The sequence below is a fragment of the Strongylocentrotus purpuratus genome, unplaced genomic scaffold (genome assembly GCF_000002235.5).
Source record: "Strongylocentrotus purpuratus isolate Spur 01 unplaced genomic scaffold, Spur_5.0 spur5_scaffold_20, whole genome shotgun sequence".
Taxonomy (NCBI): domain Eukaryota; kingdom Metazoa; phylum Echinodermata; class Echinoidea; order Camarodonta; family Strongylocentrotidae; genus Strongylocentrotus; species Strongylocentrotus purpuratus.
Genome location: NW_022145606.1, coordinates 36,737,030 through 36,761,456, shown reverse-complemented (window position 1 = coordinate 36,761,456; position 24,427 = coordinate 36,737,030). Strand labels below are relative to the sequence as shown.

Here is a 24,427-nt window from a genome sequence, read left to right as displayed (position 1 = left end):
AAGGGGATGCCAACAGAGACGAGAAAGGAACAAGACAATGCTTTACACGACAAAGATAGAAGAACACGGTCATAATACAAAGAGTAGACAATAACAAAAAGAAGTGAGAGATCGGGGGTACAGAAAATAATACAAAATGATGAGCTGCATGTCGGATTGAGAATAAGCATGAGAAGGCACAATATAATATATGAAATTACATTTTGAGTCAGCAAGTGGAGAATGATCTTGTATTAAACAAAAGCAACAACGACATATAATTCAATGAATGAGGTCACCTCAATCATTATACACCGTGTATAATGATTGTATTAAACACAATTTCAATTTTTCTTTTCTTAAAGGTATTAATCGATGGAGCATTTTTTATTTCATTACTTAATGAATTTCAAAACTTTGGACCTTCACAAGGTGAATGGAATACGAAACTGAAGGGGGAAGGAGAAATATCTAGAAGGCGAAATAGATTCAGTTCAATTTAATTCAAATTAGGTTTTATTCAATCTCGTCAAAAGGTCCAAAGAATAAGAATGCGAGTTTACATCATACATACAATTATATTACAAAACATTCAGGAATATATATATAATACATATAATATAATATATTAATATAAAACAATATAACGTATATTACCCCACGTGGACATCCTAAAAATCGTAACCCAACCGACCCTAATGTCTACTTAATGACTCATTTTTCACTCCAAATGTCCCTCCAATGACGCCTTTAGTAATAATACATATATAGAGAAAGATATATAATACAAGTGGGCCTTCTATGAGAAATAAAACGTAAAAACGTTAATAAAGGTAATACAAAGTTTTGGGAAATTTTGAAAATTGGCTGGATAGTGAATTTTTACAATGTTCATATATTTGGGTGCCCCTGTGGCTGTATTATAAGCACTAGAAGATTAAGCCCCTAAAACACTTCTGCTTTCGAGGAAAATTGAATATAACAATTTACCGGTGCTCCCGGTAAATTTGGATAAATTTCAAATAGCGCCTATACGGACGTACAATGGTAAATACGACCATGAAAATCTCAGAATATGTAGTTGTGATATATAATTTCCAAACGGGAGTAGCTATAATCGATCGATTTTAGTCAATAAACATTGTTTTATAGCTTAATATCATTCATAACTTTAGACTCGATTTCAACCGCGATAACGATCACTGCATATTGTAGGATCGTATACGCTTCCAATTTGTTCATTTGAACCAAATTCATGACCCCTTACCAAAACTTTGTATTACCTTTAAGAGGACACCAAATTGTCCTCTACAGTGCGTCCCAAAAAAAACTATACACTTTTGAAATGGCTGCTGAATAAAAAAAATATATGATTCTGGGGGAAAAGTTTTATATGTATGGAAAGCTCATAAACTCGACTTTCATATGACACCAAAAAACCCGAAATTAATTCATGCTTGAGTGAGCACTGCTCACTTTTGTAAAAGGTATGAAAATTAGGTTGCGCAGGAATTGGCCATCCAATTTGTGAGAGGTAAATCCTTTGGAGCTTACGGAATTGAGGATGATATGACCGAGTTATGATTAATTGTGATGAGTTTGGGTTTGCTGAGTGAAATTTGTGGTTTATGGGATTAACATTTTATGCATGAGTGAACAGGAATTGCATTTGTTATTACGGTATAGCAATGTAACTTTCCATGGTAGACTCAGTGGTGTGTTCATGGGAGTCAGGACAGGGTGATGCAGGCGCGTACGCAGGGGGGGGGTTTGGGGGTTAAACCCCCCCCCTTTGGAAATTTTTTGTGTGTAAACCCCCCTAAAAAAAACCTAAAACCCCCCCCCCCCCCCCCCCGCTTTTGGATTTTTTTTTTTTTTTTTTTTTTTTTTTTTTTTTAATTATTAAAAAAAAAAAAAAAAAAAAAAAATTATTCCCATGGCCGACCTAAAAAAGGTGACCTTACCCCCCCCCAACGGAGCAAAATGTCAAATTTCCAAATTTCGAGACCAAAAAAAAAAAAAAAAAGTGTCCTCTTACCCCCCCCCCCCCCCCCCCCCCCCCCCCCCCCCCCCCCCCCCCCCCCCCCCCCCCCCGCTTATTCAGCGGCTGGCTGAGTCGTTGCGAAATTTTCGGACCGATTTATAAATGTTAAAACCCCCCCCTTGAAAAAATCCTGCGTACGCGCCTGGGGTGATGGTACATGGTGCAGGGGAGGTGAAATGTAGGGTAGGACTTTGTTGGGTAGATGCAATAAGAGTCAAGAGGACATGTATGCCCCTCCCCCTCTCTCTTTCTCTCTCTCTCTCTCTCTCTCTCTCACTCTCTCTCTGCGTGGGTGTGCTTGTGCACATCTTGACAATTCATTGAGACAATCACCATTCAGCTATCAATCACTTAATCAACAATGTATCAGTCAATCGGTCAATCAATCAATCAAGCATTCAATCACCATTCAGTATTTCGATCAATTTAATCATTCAATAAATCAATCATAATTATTCAAAAACTCAGTCAATCACTCAATCTATCAACCAACCAACCAACCAGTCATTTTAGCACTTGAGTTTTGCACAAGAAATACGGTACAGTTTAACACAAATTCACAAAATTGTAAAATGAACATGTCAGTCTTTCTTTTCAGTTGATTTTTATTTCAATTTTACAACTGTTTCATTAAGGTAAAAAAAATGGGAGAAAATATCTGAAAAGGGAAACTAAAAATCAAAGTCTTCCAGTTTAATGGTCCACATGTCCACCTCCTCTTTCGATGCACAATCTTTCTCTCTTCAGCATGTCCCATACAGCTCTCCTGACCATTGGTCTGTCTCGTCTGAGGTCATCCATCCCGTGGGTGATTCTTCTCCTGATCTCGTCCAAGTTGGCTGGAGGGGTAGTGTACACTTTCGCCTTCAGATATCCCCACAAGAAGAAATCCAGGGGCGTAAGATCAGGGGAACGCGGGGGCCATTCAACATCTCGATGCAAAGCAACAACCCGATCACCGAACAGCTGGGTGAGACGCTCTGTCACTGCTCTCGAACGATGACAAGGAGCTCCATCTTGTGCCCACCATACACGTTGAAAGTGACCGTTTCGACGACGGCGGTATCTTGGAATCCTGTCAAGGGCAGAGACAATTTCCTCATCTATCATCTGGTCATAGGAAGCTCCTTGTTGTCGAAGAAGACAGGTCCGATGATGTTTCCATTCCCTGTGAGGCCGGCCCAAACAGTCACCTTAAATCTGCTATTACTACGTTCGTAGTGAAACTCGTCAGGAGGGTGTCCCTGCTCTCGATATGCCCTCAGGTTGTGGGTATTCACTTGGGCATTCAAGGCAAAGCCAGACTCATCTCCAATGAGGAAGTCATCCAGGAAGCGGGCAGGTCTTTGAAGCAGCCACTGACAAAACCTTAAGCGACGCTGGTGATCACCATGAAGCAGTTCATGCCGCTTGATCATCTGATAGGGATGAAATGTCAGGTCTAGTCGAGTAATCCTGTTGAAGGTTGTGTGTGGAATCCCTATTCCATTACGGCGACTGCTAATTGTTCCATCCTGGTGATCTTGAAGAGCTTGGCGTACAGCTGCGATGTTGTCCGCTGATCTTCCAGTTCTTCTCCGCCCAGACCTTCCTTGATTCTGGTTATGACTGGACCCTGTTTCCCGATATTTTCTGATATTACAGTAGACTGGAAAGACTTGCCGGAACCTCCGAAGGACAGCAGTGGCACTGTTACTTTGAAGGTATTCTGTTACCATAAAAGCACGCTGCTGTGGTGAAAACTGAGGCCTCTCCATCTTTGATTGTCAGTCCAAAATGAATGAGGACTGAGTAACAACTTACAGCTCTTAATTTATTCTTAATCCATTTATGTGTCATTTCCATGTTACACACTGTTACACACTTTTAGTTTTTTACATCTGTGACTTTGAATAAAAACCTTCACCCCACACTTCGATTATTGTAAGATTAGTTGAACATCTCATTGATTTAATTAATACCCAGGCAGGTAGGGATTATGTAAATTGAAAATTCAAATACGGTTTGTTAAAAAAAAGGAATGTCCAAGATGTCAGCTACTTATTCTTCAGGTATTAAATGGGTAACCAAAGGATTTACCTCTCACAAATTGGAAGGCTAATTCTTGCGCAACGTAATTTTCATACCCTTTACAAAAGTGAGCAGTGCTCACCCAAGCATGAATTATTTTCGGACTTTTTGGTGTCATATGAAAGCTGAGCTTATGAGCTTTTCATACATATAATTTTTTTCCCCCGTAATTATATATTTTTCTTATTTGGCAGCCATTTCAAAAGTGTATAGTTTTTTTCGGGACACACTGTATAATGGCAAAGTCTACTAAATGACTCATAATTATCTTTCATTTCAAATGTCCCTCTTATGACGCCTTTAGTAAATATATATATATATATATATATATATATATATATATATATATATATATATTAATTGATGGAATTTGGTAACAAGATGTATTTTTGAAAATGAGAAAAAAAAGTTGGATAACTTAATCACAGGAAAAAGCAAGAATGATTAAACAGTTGTAAATGATATTCAAAAGTGTTTCTCCCGCCCAATTTCATATTTTGGTCGCTTAATTAAATCAATTAAATTGCATTCTAACTTGTGTGTTATCATCTAACGATGAATTTCGGTCTAAAATCCGTGTAATGGAAATCAATTGGAGACACGCAAATGTATTTGTGAGCAGCCAAATTAAATAATCGGCAAAATCATTCCAGTTGTTTTACAATACAACTTCTTTCCTTACCTGTTAGAATTAAAACAAATAGAACACCTCCAATATAGCGTTTTCCAAAATTATGACCGACCAATATTACAAACTATTCAGTTGCCCTTCGTCTTCATTTTCCTCCTTGTATCACCAGTAGATAGACATCAAAATAAGGATGAAAATTAAACGGAATATTTTCCTGGCAATGAAGGACGTATACAACAACGGAAAGGTAAAAGATTGAACTTAGGATGACACTTGTACATTTTCATGCTTTATCTGTTCTGAGGTCCCTATGGAGCAGAAATCACATTAACATTGCTGGTTTCTGTTGGTTGAATTCTTTTAAAAGCAAAGCACCTAATTCTCCATAGTCGCATTTTTTTCTCCAAAATGTTCGATAAATCTGTCATGCAGTGGAAAATATTAATGCGCACTTAAAAAAAAATGTTTTGACTTAAGTCTTTCAGAGCTCTTAATTGACAGCACAATTAAGAGATCGTTGTGAAAACAAAATAAGAACACAATTTAGGTATCAATTGCCCCAAAATTATCTACCTGGCATATAATAGCAAAAAATGTCATTAATTTTATAGGCACAGGGGGAATATTTTTATTTAGCCTGTATTGGCAAGGTCACAGGTCGATTTTATTGCATTTCCCCTCCCATCCCTTTAATGTTATTCACGGATCCCTAACACTTTTCGGGATCATTTCTATAAGTTTGTATCGTTCTCTTACGACACACTAGTGTCTTCACACTGGATTAGTTTGTATTTTTTTCTTTTCTTTTCCTTCCTTTTCTTTGTTATTTTCCAATGATAAATCTTATTCTCTGTTTCCTTTTTTTCTTTTGTCCTTTCCTTTCCATTTCCTTTGTTTTTCATATATTGATTTGCTATTCTATTTGTTCTTTTTCCTTCTTGATTTATGGGCTAGCGGATACCATACCTTTGTTGCTAAACAATTTAATTTCCGACGACCAACCTCAACTGCTCAAGTGAATTTCAGCTTTTGTAAGTCAGTTTATAGCTTTTTCTTAAACTTAAAATACTAGGCATGCCAAACACTGTTATTTGGAGAAAATATGGAAATTAACAATGGTACGCACAATCGTAAAGAATTAAGCATTCTCGCAAAATAACAAGATCTAAGCCAAAGTCTAAAGTCAGAGCTGAGTGATTCTGCTCATTCACTTTGTACGGGGCTGCAATGAATGAATGAGGTCATCAGTGACGTGAGAGCTTTGACCATACCTTGTTTCGACCCGTGACTCCGGCAAACCGCTCTATAATACAGGACTGGTTGAGAGACAGAGAGGAATGAAAACAATAAATAGACATAAGGGATATGCACAGTGAGAGAGAGAGAGAGAGAGAGAGAGAGAGAGAGAAGGGAGAAGGCAACAGGATATAATAAAGAAGGAAAGTGTGAATTAACAATAGTCTAGGGTGTCTGAACGATTTTTCAATTTTCAATTTGGGATCGTTTTTCACCATTTTTGTGGGATATCTGAATAAAAAATGTAATCAGAATAATACCTTTCAAATTTCAAGACTCACCAATGTTTCTATCAAAAGATACAGCCCCTCAACAACTGTGCAATATGGTCAGAATGCAAGCGTGTAGCCAGGATTTCATTTTAGGGGGGGCGGTAATGAGCAAGCGAAGCGTGCGAATCACTTACAGAGTGCGCGAAGCGCGCTCCCTAGGGGGGTGGGTGCAGGGAGGGGGGAATTTCCCCCCTCCCGCGCGAAGCGCGGAAGCTTTGAAAGAAGACGATTCGTTGTACCTTTCTCGACTCATAATCCTTGTCTGAATTCAGTCCCTCCCCCCTCTCACGCGAAGCTTTGACGTTTCATTAAACTATTAGAGAAAAGAGACGATTCGTTGTACCTAATTTCCCGACTCATAATCCTTATCTGTATTCAGTCCCCCTCCCGCGCGAAGCGCAGAAGCTTTGAAAGAAGACGATTCGTTGTTCTTTTCTCGACTCATAATCCTTGTCTGAATTTAGTCCCTCCCCCCTCTCACGTGAAGCTTTGACGTTTTATTAAATTATTAAAGAAAGAAGACCATTCATTGTACCTTTCTCGACTCTTAATCATTGTCTGAATTCTGTCTCCCCCCCCCCCTCTCGTGCGAAGTTTTGACGTTTCATTAAATTATAAGAGAAAGAAGACGATTCGTTGTAACTTTACCGACCCTTAATCCTAAATTTGAACTCAGTTCCCCCTTCCAGCGCGAAGCGCGGAAGCTTTGATGATTCGTTGTACCGTTCTCGACTCCTTTTCCCTTTTTCTTCCTACGTCCTCTTTTTTTTTTCTTCTCCTCTTTCTCTCTCTTTTTTTTTTGGCCGGCGTTTTGGGGGGGGGCGACCGCCCCCCCCCCCCCCTGGCTACGCGCCTGTCAGAATGGACAAAAAAGTGGTTCATGCGCAGAGTTATAATATTTCATTGCTCAAAAGCTGCACAGCTAGTATTATGCACAGCACGATATGCAAAGTGTGGAGTAAGGGTATTTTCAAACTGTTGGGGCGAGTGATCCCTTGGGACTAGAGAAAAAATAAGTGCATGGATATATTCTTTACAGCTGGCTCAACTTATCCCTCAGGGGAGCACTTCGTGAAATTACTCTGAATTACCATGGAAACAATGTTTAAAATCGCTGTTTTGAGCAAGATATCTTTAGAATTTGGGGGGTGGCCCCCTATGAGGAATATGGAGAAAAACCTGCTCTTTCATATGACACCTCATTTATTAAGTTTCACTTTCAGGATCACGAGTAATAGAGGTTTGGATTTCAATTTGTTCATAAAATCATTGACCAATTAGCATGAGCGCGCAATGCACATGGACTGCATAGGGATGTGTGCAATCTCTATGGGAAGGATTTTAGCGCACAAAACTGAGTGCGCGATCAGACACCCTATAATAAACAGTAGGGTCTAACAACAGTGGGATGAGAGAGCTAGAGAAGAGTAGATCTAGAAATAAGTTGCTGCTTTTAGTTTTACTTTTACATTGATGCTTTTCAAACAAAATGGCCCGAAATCACAAATGAAGTTTGGCGACAAACCTAGGTTTATGTGCGTCATATGACGCGTGTCGGTTTGTAAAAACGTGTCAAAACGCGTCATATGACGCACATACATGTACATGTAAACCTAGGTTTGTCGACAAACCTCCTTGGTGAATTCGGGCCAATATGTACCATCTGACAATGTGAATTAACTTTTTCTTATACTAGTCTAAATACAAATACAAACATTGACATATATATTGATTAGGGCTACGTGTACTCAACTACACAGTTTTACAAGACTAATAGTAGCTAGAGTTAGATGCCTCTTTACTCTTAATGCCTAGTTCACACCGACGCCGAATGTCGCGCTTTAAATCGGCGATTAATTCGGCGTCATTTTTTCAAAAAATCTCACGATCTCCTGAGATATGTTATGCTAAGTTCACACCGACGCCGAATTGGTGGCGCATTAAATCGGCGAGCAAAGCGGCGGCAAAGCGTAACAAAGCTTAATTAAAGCGTAATAGAGTGTGAGAAAGCTTTGAGCAATTCGGGACATTCGGCAAGAGCGCCAAAAATTTAAACTCTGTTAAGCTTTCCTACGCTTTGAGCAAAACTTTGATAAGCTTTGTGACGCTTTGATAAGCTTTAATACGCTCTTCCCGCTTTACGCAATTTGTGACAGATCGCCTCAAATTTTTAAACAGTTTAAAAAAAATTGGCGCTCTTGCCAAATGTCCCGAATTGCTCAAAGCTTTCTCACGCTCTATTACGGTCGTTACGCTTTAATTAAGCTTTGTTACGCTTTGCCGCTGCTTTGCTCGCCGATTTAATGCGCCATCAATTCGGTGTCGGTGTGAACTTAGCATTAGAAAAAACTTTAAATAGATCTAGGTCTAGGCCTAGATCTAGTTCAAATTATTTATTTGATTAATATAGGGTCTAGAGGTAGGCGGCTGTGATCTGGCAAAGCAACGTAGATCTAGATGTGACTTATGTCTGCTCGGGTACTTCCAAGATATCACAGGTTATAAATTTTACAGTTAAAATTGTTCCTATTTCTCTCAAGTTGAATAATTTCCCAAGATATATTGTCTAGATCTAGGCTACATCATGTAGCACTTGCAGATAATATTCTTTTAATTATGTACTGTAGACTAGGGTGAAATTATTTAATAAAACACTTTTTTTCTCCAATCTAGCAATCATTTTGTAGAGATACATTGTTTTGCCAGCACACTACTTTACCCTGCATCTCTGGCGTAATTTGGTAAAACAAATATACGTCACATGGTTCTGCCAGCTTATTTAGATCAAAATGGAAAAATTGCTGAACTTAAGATGCAATCTTCTTAAAATTTAAATCAATTTGAAAACTGAAATTTTGACAGATTAACAAAATTCTAAAAACTTGAAAAAGGTCAAAATATGACAGATCATGGCCGAAGTGCATACCAACTGCGTGTGCGTGAAGTTTATAGGGACTATAATCTCAAATCCTCATTAAAGTCAATGCAAGTAATTCACATTAGGAGTTGAAGATGGATCGATTACAGTTGCTAACTCCATGCACGCCCAAAAACCAACGTCGGTATGCACTAGAAAATGTATAATAATAATAATAATAATAATAGCCTAATAGTCCACTCCAAATTGTATTAAACCAAAACGGAAATTCTTTTTGCCCAATTGATCGTGAGCCCGGCAGCCACTGAGCAGCGCCAGCTCTATCCCTTATTGTTGAACGCCAAACAAGGTAGCAACAACTCCCATCTTTTAACGTCTTTTGGTATGACGCGGCCGGGGTTCGAACCCACGACCTCCCGGTTGTAAGGCGGACGCTCTACTGACTGAGCCAACACTCCGGTATTCATGGTTATTTCTGTCAAGTATTAGAGTAAGACTAAGCAGTTACATGTGCATCAGCAGAGAAGAGCTTTATTCACATTGGATATCTAGGCACTCTAGTCTACCTATGAACTTTTTTATTGGTACATGTAATAGTCAGTCAGGAGGCGCGATAGCTCAGTAGAGCAGTGGTCTCGTAATCCGATGACCGGGGTTCGAAACCAAGATGATGCGCTAATGCCCTTTGGTAAGGCGTTAATCCTCACTACTAGGTCCCTTGGAGAGGACCTAAAGCCGTCGGCCGTCTGGTTGCTTACTAACAAGTAATTATGCTTTCTTAGCAGTCAGGTAAAACAACCAACCATCACATCTCTCTCTAATAAGCCAAGTAAAGGTATACTCTGTCCTAGACCGAAAGCTTCAGTCTTTGATATCGATGGTTGTTCCATTAAGATTACATCTGGCTCCTCTGACCGCCTCTATGTTTTATTAAAGAATGACCTATAACAGACGCTTATTTCTGTCTAACTCACTCCCCACTGTCTAATTTCATGCAGAGTGCGTCACGATCAAAGAGCAACAATGGACGACGATGAAACGTCCCCGCTCACGTATTCAACGCAGGTGACGGCATCGGCAGACAACACGCAGCCAGCCACGGACACCACCAGGAAGTCCAGGATCACCGTCGAGCCCGTCATCTTCTTTATGATGTTATCCTACAGTCTGTTCATACCGCTGAGGCTCCAGTACCTGACCAGACGGATCGCGGAAGACGAGTTTGGGATCGTGGATTACAACCGTGCCGACGATCCGCTTTGCTCCAAGAACGGAACAAACAGTGGGATGACCATTAACAGCACAATGGAAATGGACATCGAACAGCAGGTGAGAGATTCTAGAACGTGTCCCTTAGTGAAAAATGTAGAAACTTTTGAAATACACCTCACTTATAGGACGTTGCAAGAAAGTTGCATTTGATTGCAAGTTGCGATTACAACTGATATTTGCAATCGATTGCAACGCCCCTCTATAGTCTCCTAAATTGTCTAGGATTGTGTTAGGATTAAAGTATTAACAATTGAATAGTTAACTAGATCTAGCTTTTATTCTCCCCATCCCTCTTTGTCTCTCAATCTCTTACTAAGGGGGCATTGCAAGAATGTTGAGTGGCAATTAATTGCAAGACTTACGCTTGATTCTGGGGATTTGCAATTGATTGCAACTTTCCTGCAACGCCCCATTAGTCACTATAAATTTAGAAGTTTTTAAGATGAAAATTTAGTTTAATCCTAGCTTTGACCAAATATTCTACGTTTGAGTCGGAATAAACTTTAAACTGTATTGAGATGGCTCAAAGGCAGGGTATTCTACTGACGACACTACTTAAGACTTGCATATACCGGTACCGCATATGTTTCTCACAACGTTGTGTTGTGTCGACAGCCATGCCCCACAATGCATCTCCACCTGCACGATGCACGCATGATGTTTGGGTACAGGAACCGGAAGTTGCTCTGTGCATGTCTTCAGCGAAAGATGGTGCAATTGAAAATACAATAACGGCAGTGGAAGCGATGTCGGTGAAATTCTCTGATGTTGAATTAAATTTATTAAATAATTTTTCCCATTTTCTGGTGTGAATCAATGCAAGGTAATCAAATATGTATTGTTAGAAGGTTTCAAAAAAGCTTGTTAAAAAAACACATACTATGGAGGATTAATGTTTTTATGTTAATGTTTAGTTATTTCTAGGATATTCATCATTGTCATGTCATCATCATAATGATCTGTGTAGAGGTGTTGTGGTCCTTTGGATAAGTCGTCAGGCTGTGAACCACAATGTACTGGGTTCAAATCCCTGGCGCAGCACTAGTATCCTTTGGCACGCTCCTACCAGCTGAGGTAAATGGGTACCTGGGAAGAATTGATTCCTTAAAAAGCTTGAGCACTGTAATGGCAGCCGTGCTAAAACCAGGGTAATAATAACGGAGTGCAAGGAGTAGCAATATGCCAGACATGAGCGCTATACAAGACTTCGTCATCGTCATCATTATTATCATCTTTTTCTCTTTCTTTTTACCCACCACAGGTTTCTCTTTTTTCACTGTACCTGAGTGCGACAACCTCTGTTCCAGCGTTGTTCTGCACAACCCTTTTAGGAGCTCACAGCGACCAAGCTGGGAGAAAGGTTGCCCTCATAGTCCCATCTATAGGCTTCTGTGTCTATGCAGCATGTTATCTTATTGTCACCATGCATGAACTAAACATCTGGTACTTGGTCATTGGTGAGATACATATCATGGTTTATCATTTATGATTTTACTCTGTAGAGGTGTAGTGGTCGAGTGGTTTAAGCACTTGACTTGATATTTAAAGGTCATGGGTTCGATCCCCAACACAGCACTAGTGTCTTTTGGCAAGGCATTAATCAACATTTGCCACTCTATATCCAGGAGATAAATGGGGACCTGGTAGGATAGTAATTGCCATATGCCTACAAGGTGACCGACCATATGGTAGGAATACTCCCCAGTGAGTGGAGGTTGTGCGTGAATGAATCCGATGACGGGGGTAATATTATCTGTAAATCGCTTAGAGAGGGTATTTCATATAATTAAGAAGTCAAGGAAGTCCACCCTCATATATAGTTGGTTTTCATAGAAGCACAAAAATGAGAGTTACAAGTCAGTGAAAGTTTAAGCAAAATCTGATTAAGATTTTAAAAGTTATGAATTTTGAAGTTGCGATCAATCAAACACAAATTGGCAACGCTGTGACGTATCTTGCAAGGTCCCCTCTCATTTGCTCTGTACTAAAAATTAAAAAATCAGAAATTTCTACTTTTGCCCTAAAGAAGACAACCAATCATGCATGCACCCTACATACAATTATTGCAATTTTTTGTTGTTGTATGCAACCCCTGTATGAAACCAATCTATTCCATCATCAATAAATGAGAGTTTATAAAAGAACCATCTTTTGGTAGAGCATTTCTTGTACAATCGATATTTATACAAACGGTTAACAACTAAATCATTCATACTCTTACCAAGTTTTGTAATTTTGAAGTACAATGTTTGCAAAATATTGATTTGACCCAATTTATGTTTCTTGAGAATGTGAAGTACACCTGTATTAAAACTTGCATCTAAAAATATTCAACAAAGGCCCTAATTCAACCTTTCATTCTTGAGTTACGGAAAACAGAAAAGACGTCAAATTTACAAGATGTATGAATAATTCAGTTGTTAACAGTACATGTTTGTTGGACTGTAATTTTAGTTTTCATAGACTACCCTCTTCTGATAATGCCACTACAAGTTACGATGAACCGAGCAATGCATTTCCTCCCATCCAGGTCATTTTGTGCTGGGTCTCTGTGGCGACTTTTCGCTGCTCCTTGCGGGCTGTTTTTCCTACATGGCAGACATTACAACAAAGAAGGAGAGGGCTCTGCGAATCATCCTCCTCGATTGCCTGAGCTTCATGGCAGCCGGTATTGCACAGGTTGGAGTTGGGTACTGGATTCATGCTCAGGTACAAATGCTTTCAGGAGGGCGTTTCACAAAGACTTTTTTCAATGACAAAACCTGAAAATCAGTGACAAATGTGCTGATAACCAATCAGATGCAAGGATTTCAGTAGCTTATAACAAAAAATGTCATTTGTCACTGATGACAAGTTTTGTGAAACACCCCCCAGGACAGGGATGTTTGCATAAATATCTTCAACAGCTGATTTCATCGTCCAGGGAGGTGTTTCACAAAGATCCTAAGTTAAACTTATCTCTAAGTTGGACTTCACAATTATGGATAGCCGTTAGCATATTAAAAAATATTTTGTAAAAATTATTTTAAATCATTCACTCAAATCATTCATATTTTCAATTATCGAGGAGATTTCATGTTCCTGTTGCTCTTTTGAATATATATTTTCTTTTAAGGCTACAAATGGCTCTCCATAACTTTTAAGTCCAACTTAGAGTTAACTTTGACCTAGGATTTTTGTGAAACACCCCCAGGTGTAGTAGATGAGCATCAAGATATTCATGCCCCAACCTCCTGGAATGACCAAGCTACAAAAAAATAAATTATTGATGTATTACATATTGTGGACTCCTACAAATACCTTGGGCTGTGATTTGATGAATTCCTTAGCTTTCAGAAGGGTACCAGAATGCTAGCTCAGTCTGCATCCAGAGCATTGGGTGTTGTTATAAGTAAATTCAAATTGATTGGAGGCTCTTTATTCAAGACATATAAAAAACTTTATGATGCCATGATTTTACCCATACTACAATATGCAAGTGGTATCTGGGGTGTGGATGAATATTCTGTTATAAATAGTGTCTTTTTCAGAACATGCCGTTTTTACTTAGGAGTGGGGAAATATACACCTAACAATGCAGTATTAGGGGAGATGGGTTGGGACCCACCATTCTATCACCAAATTCAATCGGTTGTTAGATTATGCAGTAACTAAAGTAAACTCAAAGTGACCGCTACCCAAGTAAAATCTTCTCTTGGTCTAAATCTCTAGCAAACAATGGAGTCAAAAACTGGTGTTTCAGAGTCAAAGAGCTTTTTTCAAAATTACAATGTGTACATGTTTTACCTTTAGCTAATCTTGTTAGTACAGACAATTTTGTAAAAACTGTGTCATCGTCATGTAAATTATTTATCGAGAATAGATGGAGAAATTCAATTTTTGACGATAAAAGGAAGAAAGCTCATGCTAAAAATAAACTTAGAACTTATCGAAATTTTAAACAATCTTTGAACACGTCAAAATATGTAATAGAATGTCAAAATAGATCAAACAGACGTGCTTTGGCTTTGTTTAGATGCGGTTGTGCCCCTATAGCTCTTGAAACTGGGCGTTATCAAAATGTCCCATATGAAGAAAGATACTGTGTTTTTTGTAATTCTAGTAACAGAAGATGAGTTCCACTGTTTTATGATTTGTTCTGCATATAATGACATCAGATCACAACTTCTTAATGATATAATAGAACATGACCATACGTTTTCAGATCTTTCCACATACCAACAATTTATTTACCTAATTTCAGCTGACTCACTAAGCAGTTTAATAGCCAGTTTTGCAAACGAAATCCTAACAACTCGCCAAGAACTTTTGTACTCCTTAAATGAATATTTTTTTTTTCTTTTTTCTGTGTTTTTTAATTATGTTATACTTATATTTGTACTATGTTATCATGTCAAATTGTTTATGACTGTTATTTTTGATGTATCACTCATAGGCCTATTTAGGCCGGCTGTCCGATGACGGTTGTGATTTTTTAATAAAGAAATAAACTAAACTATGCACATTGTGTACTTGTATAAGGAAGCGATGTGTGGCCTTGTACTGGCTATAACAATGAAATAAGTTGGAACAGTTTTGTTATCTATCAGGGGACCATTTATATTACACAGTCATGAAAATAACTGTAGCATCACACTGGGCAAGCTGTCATCACACTGGGTAAGTTTTCAAGGTAGCTGGTTTCAAACAATTTGGTGCTGAGCAATGATGTGGTGATGACACCCGCCCCCAAACACTGCATATTCCCTGCTCAAGCCTGTTGCTCTAATGATTTGCCGGTGAACCTCATTTGCAGGCTGTGTTGTTTAGAACCAGTAACCTCAAAGACGATGAATATGACATTACCTCTTTAGTACAGTCAAACCTGCTTTTAGTGAAGAGATATCAAGCCTCCCTTTCGGGTACATATTAATACATCTTTCCTTCTAATTCACCTTCTACAGGGCTTTGAGGCACCTTACATGTACATCCTGGCCTGCGTGTCGTTGATGACCTTCTACGTCGTCTCCCTCATTCCTTGTTCTCACTTTAGTCAACTTCTCTGCTAAGAACCTAGATAAATACAAAATTCAAAATAATTGTTAAAGGTACTATGTCCCTTTTGCAGCCAACATCAAATGCTGTAGAACTTTGCAGGAATTATGAATATGTCATGTATGTCCTATCTGTGAAATTTAAACGTTAGCAGTGTCCTCATATTCAAATTATGCAAGGAAAACCATTTACTTGCTAGACTTCACTGTCAGACACTATTGAGTGACTGACTGGCTTTTTTTCTTCTTTGATAATAACATACATGAAAAGAGTTGTAAAGGGTACATGAGCATTTGTCTACATCAATAACCCACTTCTTGTGATGGCCAAGATTAAACTGATTGAATCTTTGCGCAGCATAAAATGTATGACCATTCGGTACAATTGTCTGAAAATCAAGACTATTACTTTTGGGCTCTATAGCCCTAAAGTCGATTTGACAACTAATAGTCGTTGTTTTCCCACTTGAAGACATTTTCAAGCCCCACCTTTTTTAGGGAAGTTCTAAATTAGTATTATCTTTCAAATGCAGTTGGAATTTAACTTTTTAATTTTTTTGGCCTGCAAATGGGACATAGTCCCTTTAAGAGACATCAATACATCTTCCCTTCTAATTCACCTTCTATAGGGCTTTGAGGCACCTTCCATCTTCATCCTTGTCTGCGTATCGTTGACGACCTTCTACATCATCTTCCTCGTCCCTTGTTCTCACTTTAGTCAACTTCTCTGCTAGGAACCTAGATAAATACAAAATTCAAAATAATTGATAAGAGATATCAAGCTTCCCTTTCGGGTACATATTAATCAGGCCTGATAAAAACCAGATTTAAATCGGTTTCCAGATTATTATTTTTTTCCAATTTTTTTTTCCAATTTTTTTTTTCTTCCCTATTTTATCCTGATTTTCCCGATTTCCCTCTTATTTTCTCTATTCTTCCCTATTTTGCCCTATTTTTTTCCCAATTTTGTCCCAATTTTCTTACTCGAAAGGGGGGAATGTTGTTAGATGCCATTTTTTCCTTGCGAATCCTCTTTTTTTTTTGTTTACTCAAGGGGGGCGTGGTTGAGGGGAAAACAAAAAACCTATTTTTTTTTTTTTAGTGCTCACTATCACCCCTGATTAATACATCTTTCCTTCTAATTCACCTTCTACAGGGCTTTGAGGCACCTTACATCTTCATCCTTGCCTGCGTGTCGGTGACGACCCTCTACGTCGTCTTCCTCGTCCCCGACACGCACCCGCAGGCCCATCCAGCCATGCTCAACGTCAGGGATGCCATCCGGAAGATCCTCAACCTGGTCCAGAGCAACACCCACAAGCGACGCCTACCCCTCCTCATAGCAACCATCGTCATGCTGCTCAGGGTCCTGGTGTTCTTCTCGTTGCCGGGGCTGACGTTGCTCTACGGAATGGGGGATCCTTTCTGCTGGGACTCGATAGTCATCGGCATCTTCAGTGCTCTGCAGTACCTGTCCGGTGCTCTAGGTATGTAAGCCTTCCTCTTAAAGGGACTAGATCGGCAGTTTCCAAGTGAAGAAGGCCATAATTCGCTGACACCAGACTTTGTGGAAATACCATTAATGGGAGTACAAATCTGCACACAGCAAACTCGTTAGCCAGTCAAGAATTACCCCCTAATCGCTCAGAGAGCTTTGGGTGAGGGAAAAGCGAAGCATTACATAAGGTCTAATGGTCATAAAACTGAAGGCTAACCCTGGTGATTGACAACACCTGTTATTGGGTAAACACTTGAACGGTGTCGAATTCCCCATGAGAGCTGACTTCTATGTGACTTTAAAGCAGGGGGGTGTTTCACAAAGATCCTAAGTCAAACTTAACTCTAAGTTGGACTTAACGAATTATGGAGAGCCATTTGTAGCCTTAACAAAAATATATATTCAAAAGTGAAAAATGAAGTATTTTTGACATTTTATAAATTCCACATCAATATCATGAAATCTCCTTGATGTAATAGAAAATATAAATGATTTGAATCAACATTTTATGCCTTTTAAAATAACTTTTACAAAATAATTTCAAACATACTAACGGCTTTCCATAATTGTAAGTCCAACTTAGAGATAAGTTCAACTCAGGATCTTTGTGAAACACGCCCCTGCTCTATCTCTCTCTCCTCTCTTTGTGTGTCTCCTCTTTTTGCTCTCTCTCTCCATTTCTCTCTCTCTCTCTTTATCCATCTATTTTTCTCCAGTCATGTATCCATTACTATCATTGATCAATCAATTCATCCCTTTTACATCTGTAAACAAAATTTAATAATACTTTTCCAACATAAATTATACATTTAGTACAAATATGGGGTTTTGTTTAAATTGTCATTACTTTTTATAATCCCCCACTTTGAAATTAATATTTTTGTAGTCTAATCTCATTCTGTAATTCTGCTTTTGTTCTTTTTTGTCCTTTTCTTCCTAATGTTTCTAATGGCATTAATGTGTTGAATGATAACAGTACTATGTATATCGTATATACAGTATATACATATTTTTATGCCTCCGTTATGAAGTACGTCTGTACGTACGTCTGTACTATTATTCAATTCAATTCTGTCCTTGTTTGGAATGCGCTCCATCTCTCTCACTTTCTAGGTATGATAATCGGTGGGAAGCTTCTCAGTCGCTACCTGAGGGACGCCACTCTTGTTCAAGTTGGTTTAATATCATCCATCATGTGCGTTGTATTAACAGGCGTTGCTCCAAGCAATCCATATATTTTTGCAGGTAAGTCTAATGAAAGAGAAGGTTGAGTTCTGGAAAAGGTGGACAAAGAATTTTGTGAACTTTTCATTCTTTTTATGTTAATGTTGAACACTATCTCTCTAACACGATGTACACAGTGTGTGTTGTATTAACAGGCGTTGCTCCAAGCACTCCGTATATTTTTGCAGGTAAGTCTAATGAAAGAGAAGCATGAGTTCTGAAAAAGGTGGACAAATATTTTGTGAACTTTTCTTTCTTTTTATGTAAGACTATCTAAGACGATGTACATAGTGTGTGTTGTATTAACAGGCGTTGCTCCAAGCAATCCTTATATTTTTGCAGGTAAGTTTAATGAAAGAGAAGGTTGAGTTCTGGAAAAGGTGGACAAATATATTTTGTGACATTTTCATTCTTTTTAAAGTTAATGTGGAAGACTCTCTCTAACACAATGTATACTTGATGACTGTCGTATATCACACACTTCCATACACCCGCATCACTCACGTTTAAAAGAAAAGTTAGCAGCAGGTTTGCTTATATTTGCTGTTCAGACTGCTGCCTTCAAGGATCCTTAAAAATAATTGTGTTTTTCCTTTATCCACTGGTTCTCCTTGTCTCTTTAGTTTCAGCTGTGAATCTGTTCAAAGCGCTGTATGTACGGATCTTTAAACAATCATGTCCATTAAAACCTGTTTAGTGTTTCTGTTCCTCAAGTAGGTCTGTTCAGGCCACCCTTATTACTGATGTTTAAAACAACCGTGTCTAACCTTGTTTAGCGACTGTTTCATTGCGTCTTTTTAAACCGCTGCCTATACCGATGTTTAAACCAGTTATTTCTAAACCTGTTTACTGCTTGTCTTTTTAGTTCCAGTGGTAGGGCTGTTCAGACCGCTGCCTTTACTGATGTTGAAAACAGTCATGTCTAAACCTGTTTACTGTTTCTGTTTGTCTTGTAGTTCCAGCTGTAGGTCTGTTCAGACTGCTGCCTTTACCATACTTTAAAACAGTCATGTCTAAACCCGTTTACTGTTTGTGTTTTTCTTCTAGTTCCAGAGGTAGGTCTGTGTAGACTGCTGCCTTTACCATACTTTAAAACAGTCATGTCTAAATCTGTTTACTGTTTCTGTTTTTCTTCTAGTTCCAGCGGTAGGGCTGTTCAGACCACTGCCTTTACCGTACTTTAAAACGGTCATGTCTAAACCTGTTACTGTTTCTGTTTTTCTTCTAGTTCCAGCGGTAGGTCTGTGTAGACTGCTGCCTATACCGTACTTTAAAACAGTCATGTCTAAACCTGTTTACTGTTTCTGTTTGTCTTGTAGTTCCAGCAGTAGGTCTGTTTAGACCGCTGCCTTTACCAATGTTTAAAACAGTCATGTCTAAACCTGTTTACTGTTTCTGTTTGTCTTGTAGTTCCAGCTGTAGGTCTGTTCAGACCGCTGCCTTTACCATACTTTAAAACAGTCATGTCTAAACCCGTTTACTGTTTGTGTTTTTCTTCTAGTTCCAGAGGTAGGTCTGTGTAGACTGCTGCCTTTACCATACTTTAAAACAGTCATGTCTAAATCTGTTACTGTTTGTGTTTTTATTCTAGTTCCAGCTGTAGGTCTGTTCAGACCGCTGCCTTTACCGTACTTTAAAACGGTCATGTCTAAACCTGTTTACTGTTTTTCTTTGTCTTCTAGTTCCAGCGGTAGGGCTGTTCCGAGCGTTGTCATTACCGATGCTGAGAACGATCATGTCTAAACTTGTTTACCCTTCAGAGCAAGGTGAGTGACAAAGTAACAAGCAACTTGATTTCATGTGTTATATATTACATGGTCTGCAGGGTTGTCCACGAACAAAAATAATTGTTATATTAAAGGGATCCGGTACCTTTGTCTTAGATCCTTTAGAAATATCCTTGATTTAGCTCATGCTGCAATGATCATTATAAGCCTTTAGGTCAGTCAGGAACCCCATGACTTTTACAAGCCGATCGCCTGTCTCATTATCGAGATATTTATGATTGAAAATCAATATCAAATTTTGTGTTTGACTAACGGTTTTCATTTAAGTACAGTCTATTTGGGAAAACGAGTACGGTAAAACCGGTCACTCAAAGGTTTTAACTTGTTTGAGGCACTTCTTGATCATTTTGAAGCACAATTTGTTCAGGGCTTCAATATAACACCATATCACAGACACTGATTAAAGACGTAGGGCCGTGCATCTAAGATTTAACATTGTTAAACGATCCCTTTAATATAAATAATAAAGACAATACATAACTCAAGGACACAAAACAAGCCATAATTAAATAATACAGTTTATGTATCCATGTTTTGTATCCTTTATCTGTTTATTGTAAACTATGTCTGAGCTGAGCCTCTCTTCTTTTTTTTTTATAGAGCAAAACAAGTGATTGTACATTGGACAAAAAAAAACAACTAGACTAAATTGAAATAAATCATCATTTTTCTATTTTACAGGTGTAATGTTTGCCTGTATTGGCTGCCTTCAAAGCATCGCTATGGTGATCTCTCCTCTCCTTTTCAACACTCTCTACTATGCAACGTTGCATATCCACAGAGGAATCGTCTTCTATGTCATGGCAGCGTTCCTATTCATTGCCAGTCTCCTTTCAATGTAAGCCAAACTCTTTGGGTGGTATTCGGACTAACTTTAGTCCATGGTTTAACTTTAGTCCATGGTTTAATCCTCTGACTCACTTAAGTATGGAATGCCAAGTGTCCATGTGAATATGTTCTTTTAATAATTTAATCTGTCACCAAATTAAAATAAAATGTAATAATATAATCAATAAATAACAATATAACCATGAATGATTATGCAATCATGGTAATTTAGGGACATTATTAAAAAATATATTCATATGGGCATTTGGAATTCCATACTTAGTCGGAGGATTAAACCATGGACTAAAGTTACTCCACTTTCGAGAATACCACCCTTTGACCCCGCAGTTGCCACCAAGTCTACAGTAATACAGTCTAACCTGTCTATAGCGACCGCCCAAGGGAAATACAAAAAGTGGTCTCTGTAGACAGATTTCTTAAGTACACGTTTCAATGAGAAACCGTTTTGAAGGGAAACATAAAATGGTCTTTGTGGACAGTTGGTCACTAAAGCAGGTTTGATTGTAGCAACAAAAACAGACATTCTGATCGTATTTTTTTCTTGCCCTCATCAGAGAAAATCGCAAGAATGAACAGAAAGCCAAAATCAGACAATATAAGCTGAAGCTAAAGGAACGTACCATGAGAAAAAAAGAAGTTAATTCTTGCCATTTAAACCGATGACGGCAAGATGAAAAGCTTTAGTTTGTCCGTCTCCAGTGCTATTTTTAGAACTTAACTCTAAGTTTGACTTAAACATTATGGAGAGTCATTTGTAGCCTTAAAAATGAAATATATTCAAAAGCAGAAGTTCAAGTATTTTAAACTTTTCATAAATTCCACATCAAGAACATGGAATCTCCTTGATAGAAAATATGAATGAATTGAATCAACATTTAATGCCTTTAAAAATAACTTTTACAAAATATTTTCAAAGATGATACCAGCTTTCCATAATTGTTAGTCCAACTTAGAGATAAGTTCAACTTAGGATCTTTGTGAAACACCCCCCTATTGATGATGATGCTTCTGTAGAGTGTTCTGCCTCGTGGCATACAATGGGCTACAAAAATCCAAGATATTCTCATCTACCCGACACTCCTTGACACAAGAGAAGTCCAAGGATGAGCGAGCAGACTGTTAGCTAGTGTATGGGAGTGTGAATGGGAGTGTGTATAAGAGTGTAAATGTGAGTGTTTATGAGAGTGTCCATGGTACAGGAGTGAGAATAGGAGCGTGTATAGGAATGAGAGCGGTATTGAAGAGCAAAGGGCCTGCTTGCTCATCCTTTGACCCACTCTTGTGTCACCTCACAAAATATATTTTAAACATGACTTAATTTGCCTGTTTTTGCCTTAGTCATATTAGTTATGAACTTTGTTATGAATTTTGTTATATACTGTATATTATACTTTGTGACAATATCAACCACATTTGTATGTATTATAATTCATTGCCAATGTAAATTGTTCATAATTCAGCCATCTGGCTGCAAAGTGCAATCAATAAAACCTTTTCAATCTCAATCTCAATCTCAAAAGCTGAAGTCCTATTGATATTGTGACAGAGTCGCTGTAACATTGCTCACAATGATATAGCCCTTTAAAGATTAACAGAAGTAGAAGAAGAGTGGGCTTCTCATGTTGAAATACAGTACCACACTGAAAACGAGTCGAACGTAGGGACACTTCAAAGACTTGACAACGCGCTAGACGAACAGTGTCAGTCTAGCATACCTTCTGAAAAGTTGTCATGACGTCTTTTGAGGGCTCATCAACATTGTAGGTCCCGTGGTCAGTCGGTCTCACAGGCTGTCTGTCTTGGGGGCTTTCAGTCTTAGGGGCTTTCAGTCTTAGGGGCTGTCGGTCTTGGGGCTTTCGGACGTTGAATAAAGGTGAAGTACTCATTGAAACAAATCTGATGCTAACTTTCATCTCTCACAGAAGAACCCATTAATCATTATTTTATCGTTATTTTCATTATTACTATCATTTGGATCATTAATTATTTTGATTATTAAAGATAAACTTGAGTTCTGGTAAAAAAAGAAAATGAATTCTCACAGAATCTAATGAAACTTATACTGAATGTTCAAGATTACAAATAAATGTCATGTGCCAAACAATTTTGGAAGAAAATGTATACTGGCTGAGTAATGAGCATAGAAAGATAAGGAAATCAGGGTAGTACTAGCCCCGACACCATGTGTGTTGTCCCATATACATCTTTCTGTGTAAGTGATTGCTACTTTACCAAGACTCTGCCAAATTTATGATGATTTTGATGACTCCAGAACCTTGCATTACACACCATTACTTACATGCTATATGATCAACTTTTCTGATTCATTTCACATCTTTTCTTTCACAATGCAATCGCATTACCAGAACTCAAGTTTATCTTTAATATTTGTATTATAATCATTATGATTATTTATATCATTATCTATCTCTCACAGAGTTTTACAAGTCAAAAGGCAAGAGTCCTCCTTTCTTCTCCTGAGCGACCCGTCGACATCAAGTATCAACCGGGGAAGCCGCAGTCTCTTGACCGGACGACCTCGCAATTACCAAGCTGTACAGACATAGGGGAGGGACAGACAACCACATGTAACCTCCTAGAGACGCTGTTGTCTTTTTTTCAAAGGGCTTTAAAATACTCCATAATATGGTGCTTTTTTTCAATTTTCATACCAAGATATACTTAGGGAAGACAATTACATCAAACTCCTGGAAATGCTGTTCTGTCGTTTTTCTTCAAAGTGCTTTAAAATGCTCCCAATATGTTGTTGTTTTTGTTTTCTATTTCTTTTTGAGACTTTCTTTCCTTTCTCACAAGAGCGATTTTATGTTATTCAAATGTTGTGCAATGAAATAAGATATGGACAGTGGGGCTTTAGTAGACAAAACCTACATGTAGTATGAAGTCAAATTACACTAAATTGATCCGTCAGAGTTGCTTCTTTCGCAAGGTATTCCATAACATTGAAGTGCTACTTTCCTCTTTTTTTCTGCTGAGGGGAAATTTTGATTTAAAACTTGTTTTTGTTTAAAACTCTGAATCTACCACATCTTGTAAGTGGTCTATAGGATACAACAATGTCACCGGACATGTGGATCACATGGTTCACTGTTCAAGTCCCACTGCGGCACTGATGCTTCCTTAGGCAAATCATTTATATTTGCCATTCTCCACACAGGTGTGTGGGTACCCGGTAGGAATGTATTCCTTGAATGCTTGAGGGCAGCTGGGCTAAAAACCAGGGTACTAAAACTACTCTGTAGGTGCCTCTGTAGGGGATGGATACATACATGCATTACAGAGGTCGCTGTGATTATGTTTATGATCTAATATTATTATTATTATTATTATTATTACCATAATGCAATATGTATCTACCAAACTCTTATGTTGAAGTTCATTTTTTACAGCGATGAGAGACTTCGGTGGTAAGCGCTTTATAGGCACCGTTATTATTATTATAATCCAGTATATTTTGGTAAACTGTGAGTTTATTACGAGTTCAAGTGAGTGTACAAGTATTCACTATGAAATTGTGCCTTTGTGCCGAAAAACCATGTACTTATTCCTAGAAAAATCAGGCAAGTGCTTATA

General features: G+C 38.3%; 1 protein-coding gene across 2 annotated transcripts; it reads left to right on the top strand.

Annotated features, from left to right (window-relative positions):
* The first annotated feature begins 5,669 nt into the window (after window positions 1-5,669).
* On the top strand, window positions 5,670-24,066 carry LOC576327 (proton-coupled folate transporter). 2 transcript variants are annotated; one of them, XM_030993319.1, is made up of 9 exons: window positions 5,670-5,755; window positions 10,169-10,499; window positions 11,704-11,899; window positions 12,973-13,151; window positions 16,632-16,962; window positions 18,087-18,218; window positions 19,880-19,963; window positions 20,666-20,822; window positions 23,271-24,066. In XM_030993319.1, the coding sequence occupies exons 2-9, from the start codon at window positions 10,194-10,196 to the stop codon at window positions 23,398-23,400; spliced, it is 1,515 nt and encodes a 504-aa protein (XP_030849179.1). In that variant the 5' UTR covers window positions 5,670-5,755; window positions 10,169-10,193; the 3' UTR covers window positions 23,401-24,066. The 2 variants fall into 2 exon arrangements, with proteins under 2 accessions (XP_030849179.1, XP_030849180.1); XM_030993320.1 differs by lacking the exons at window positions 19,880-19,963; window positions 20,666-20,822; window positions 23,271-24,066 and adding an exon at window positions 19,336-19,553.
* Window positions 24,067-24,427: the final 361 nt, after the last annotated feature.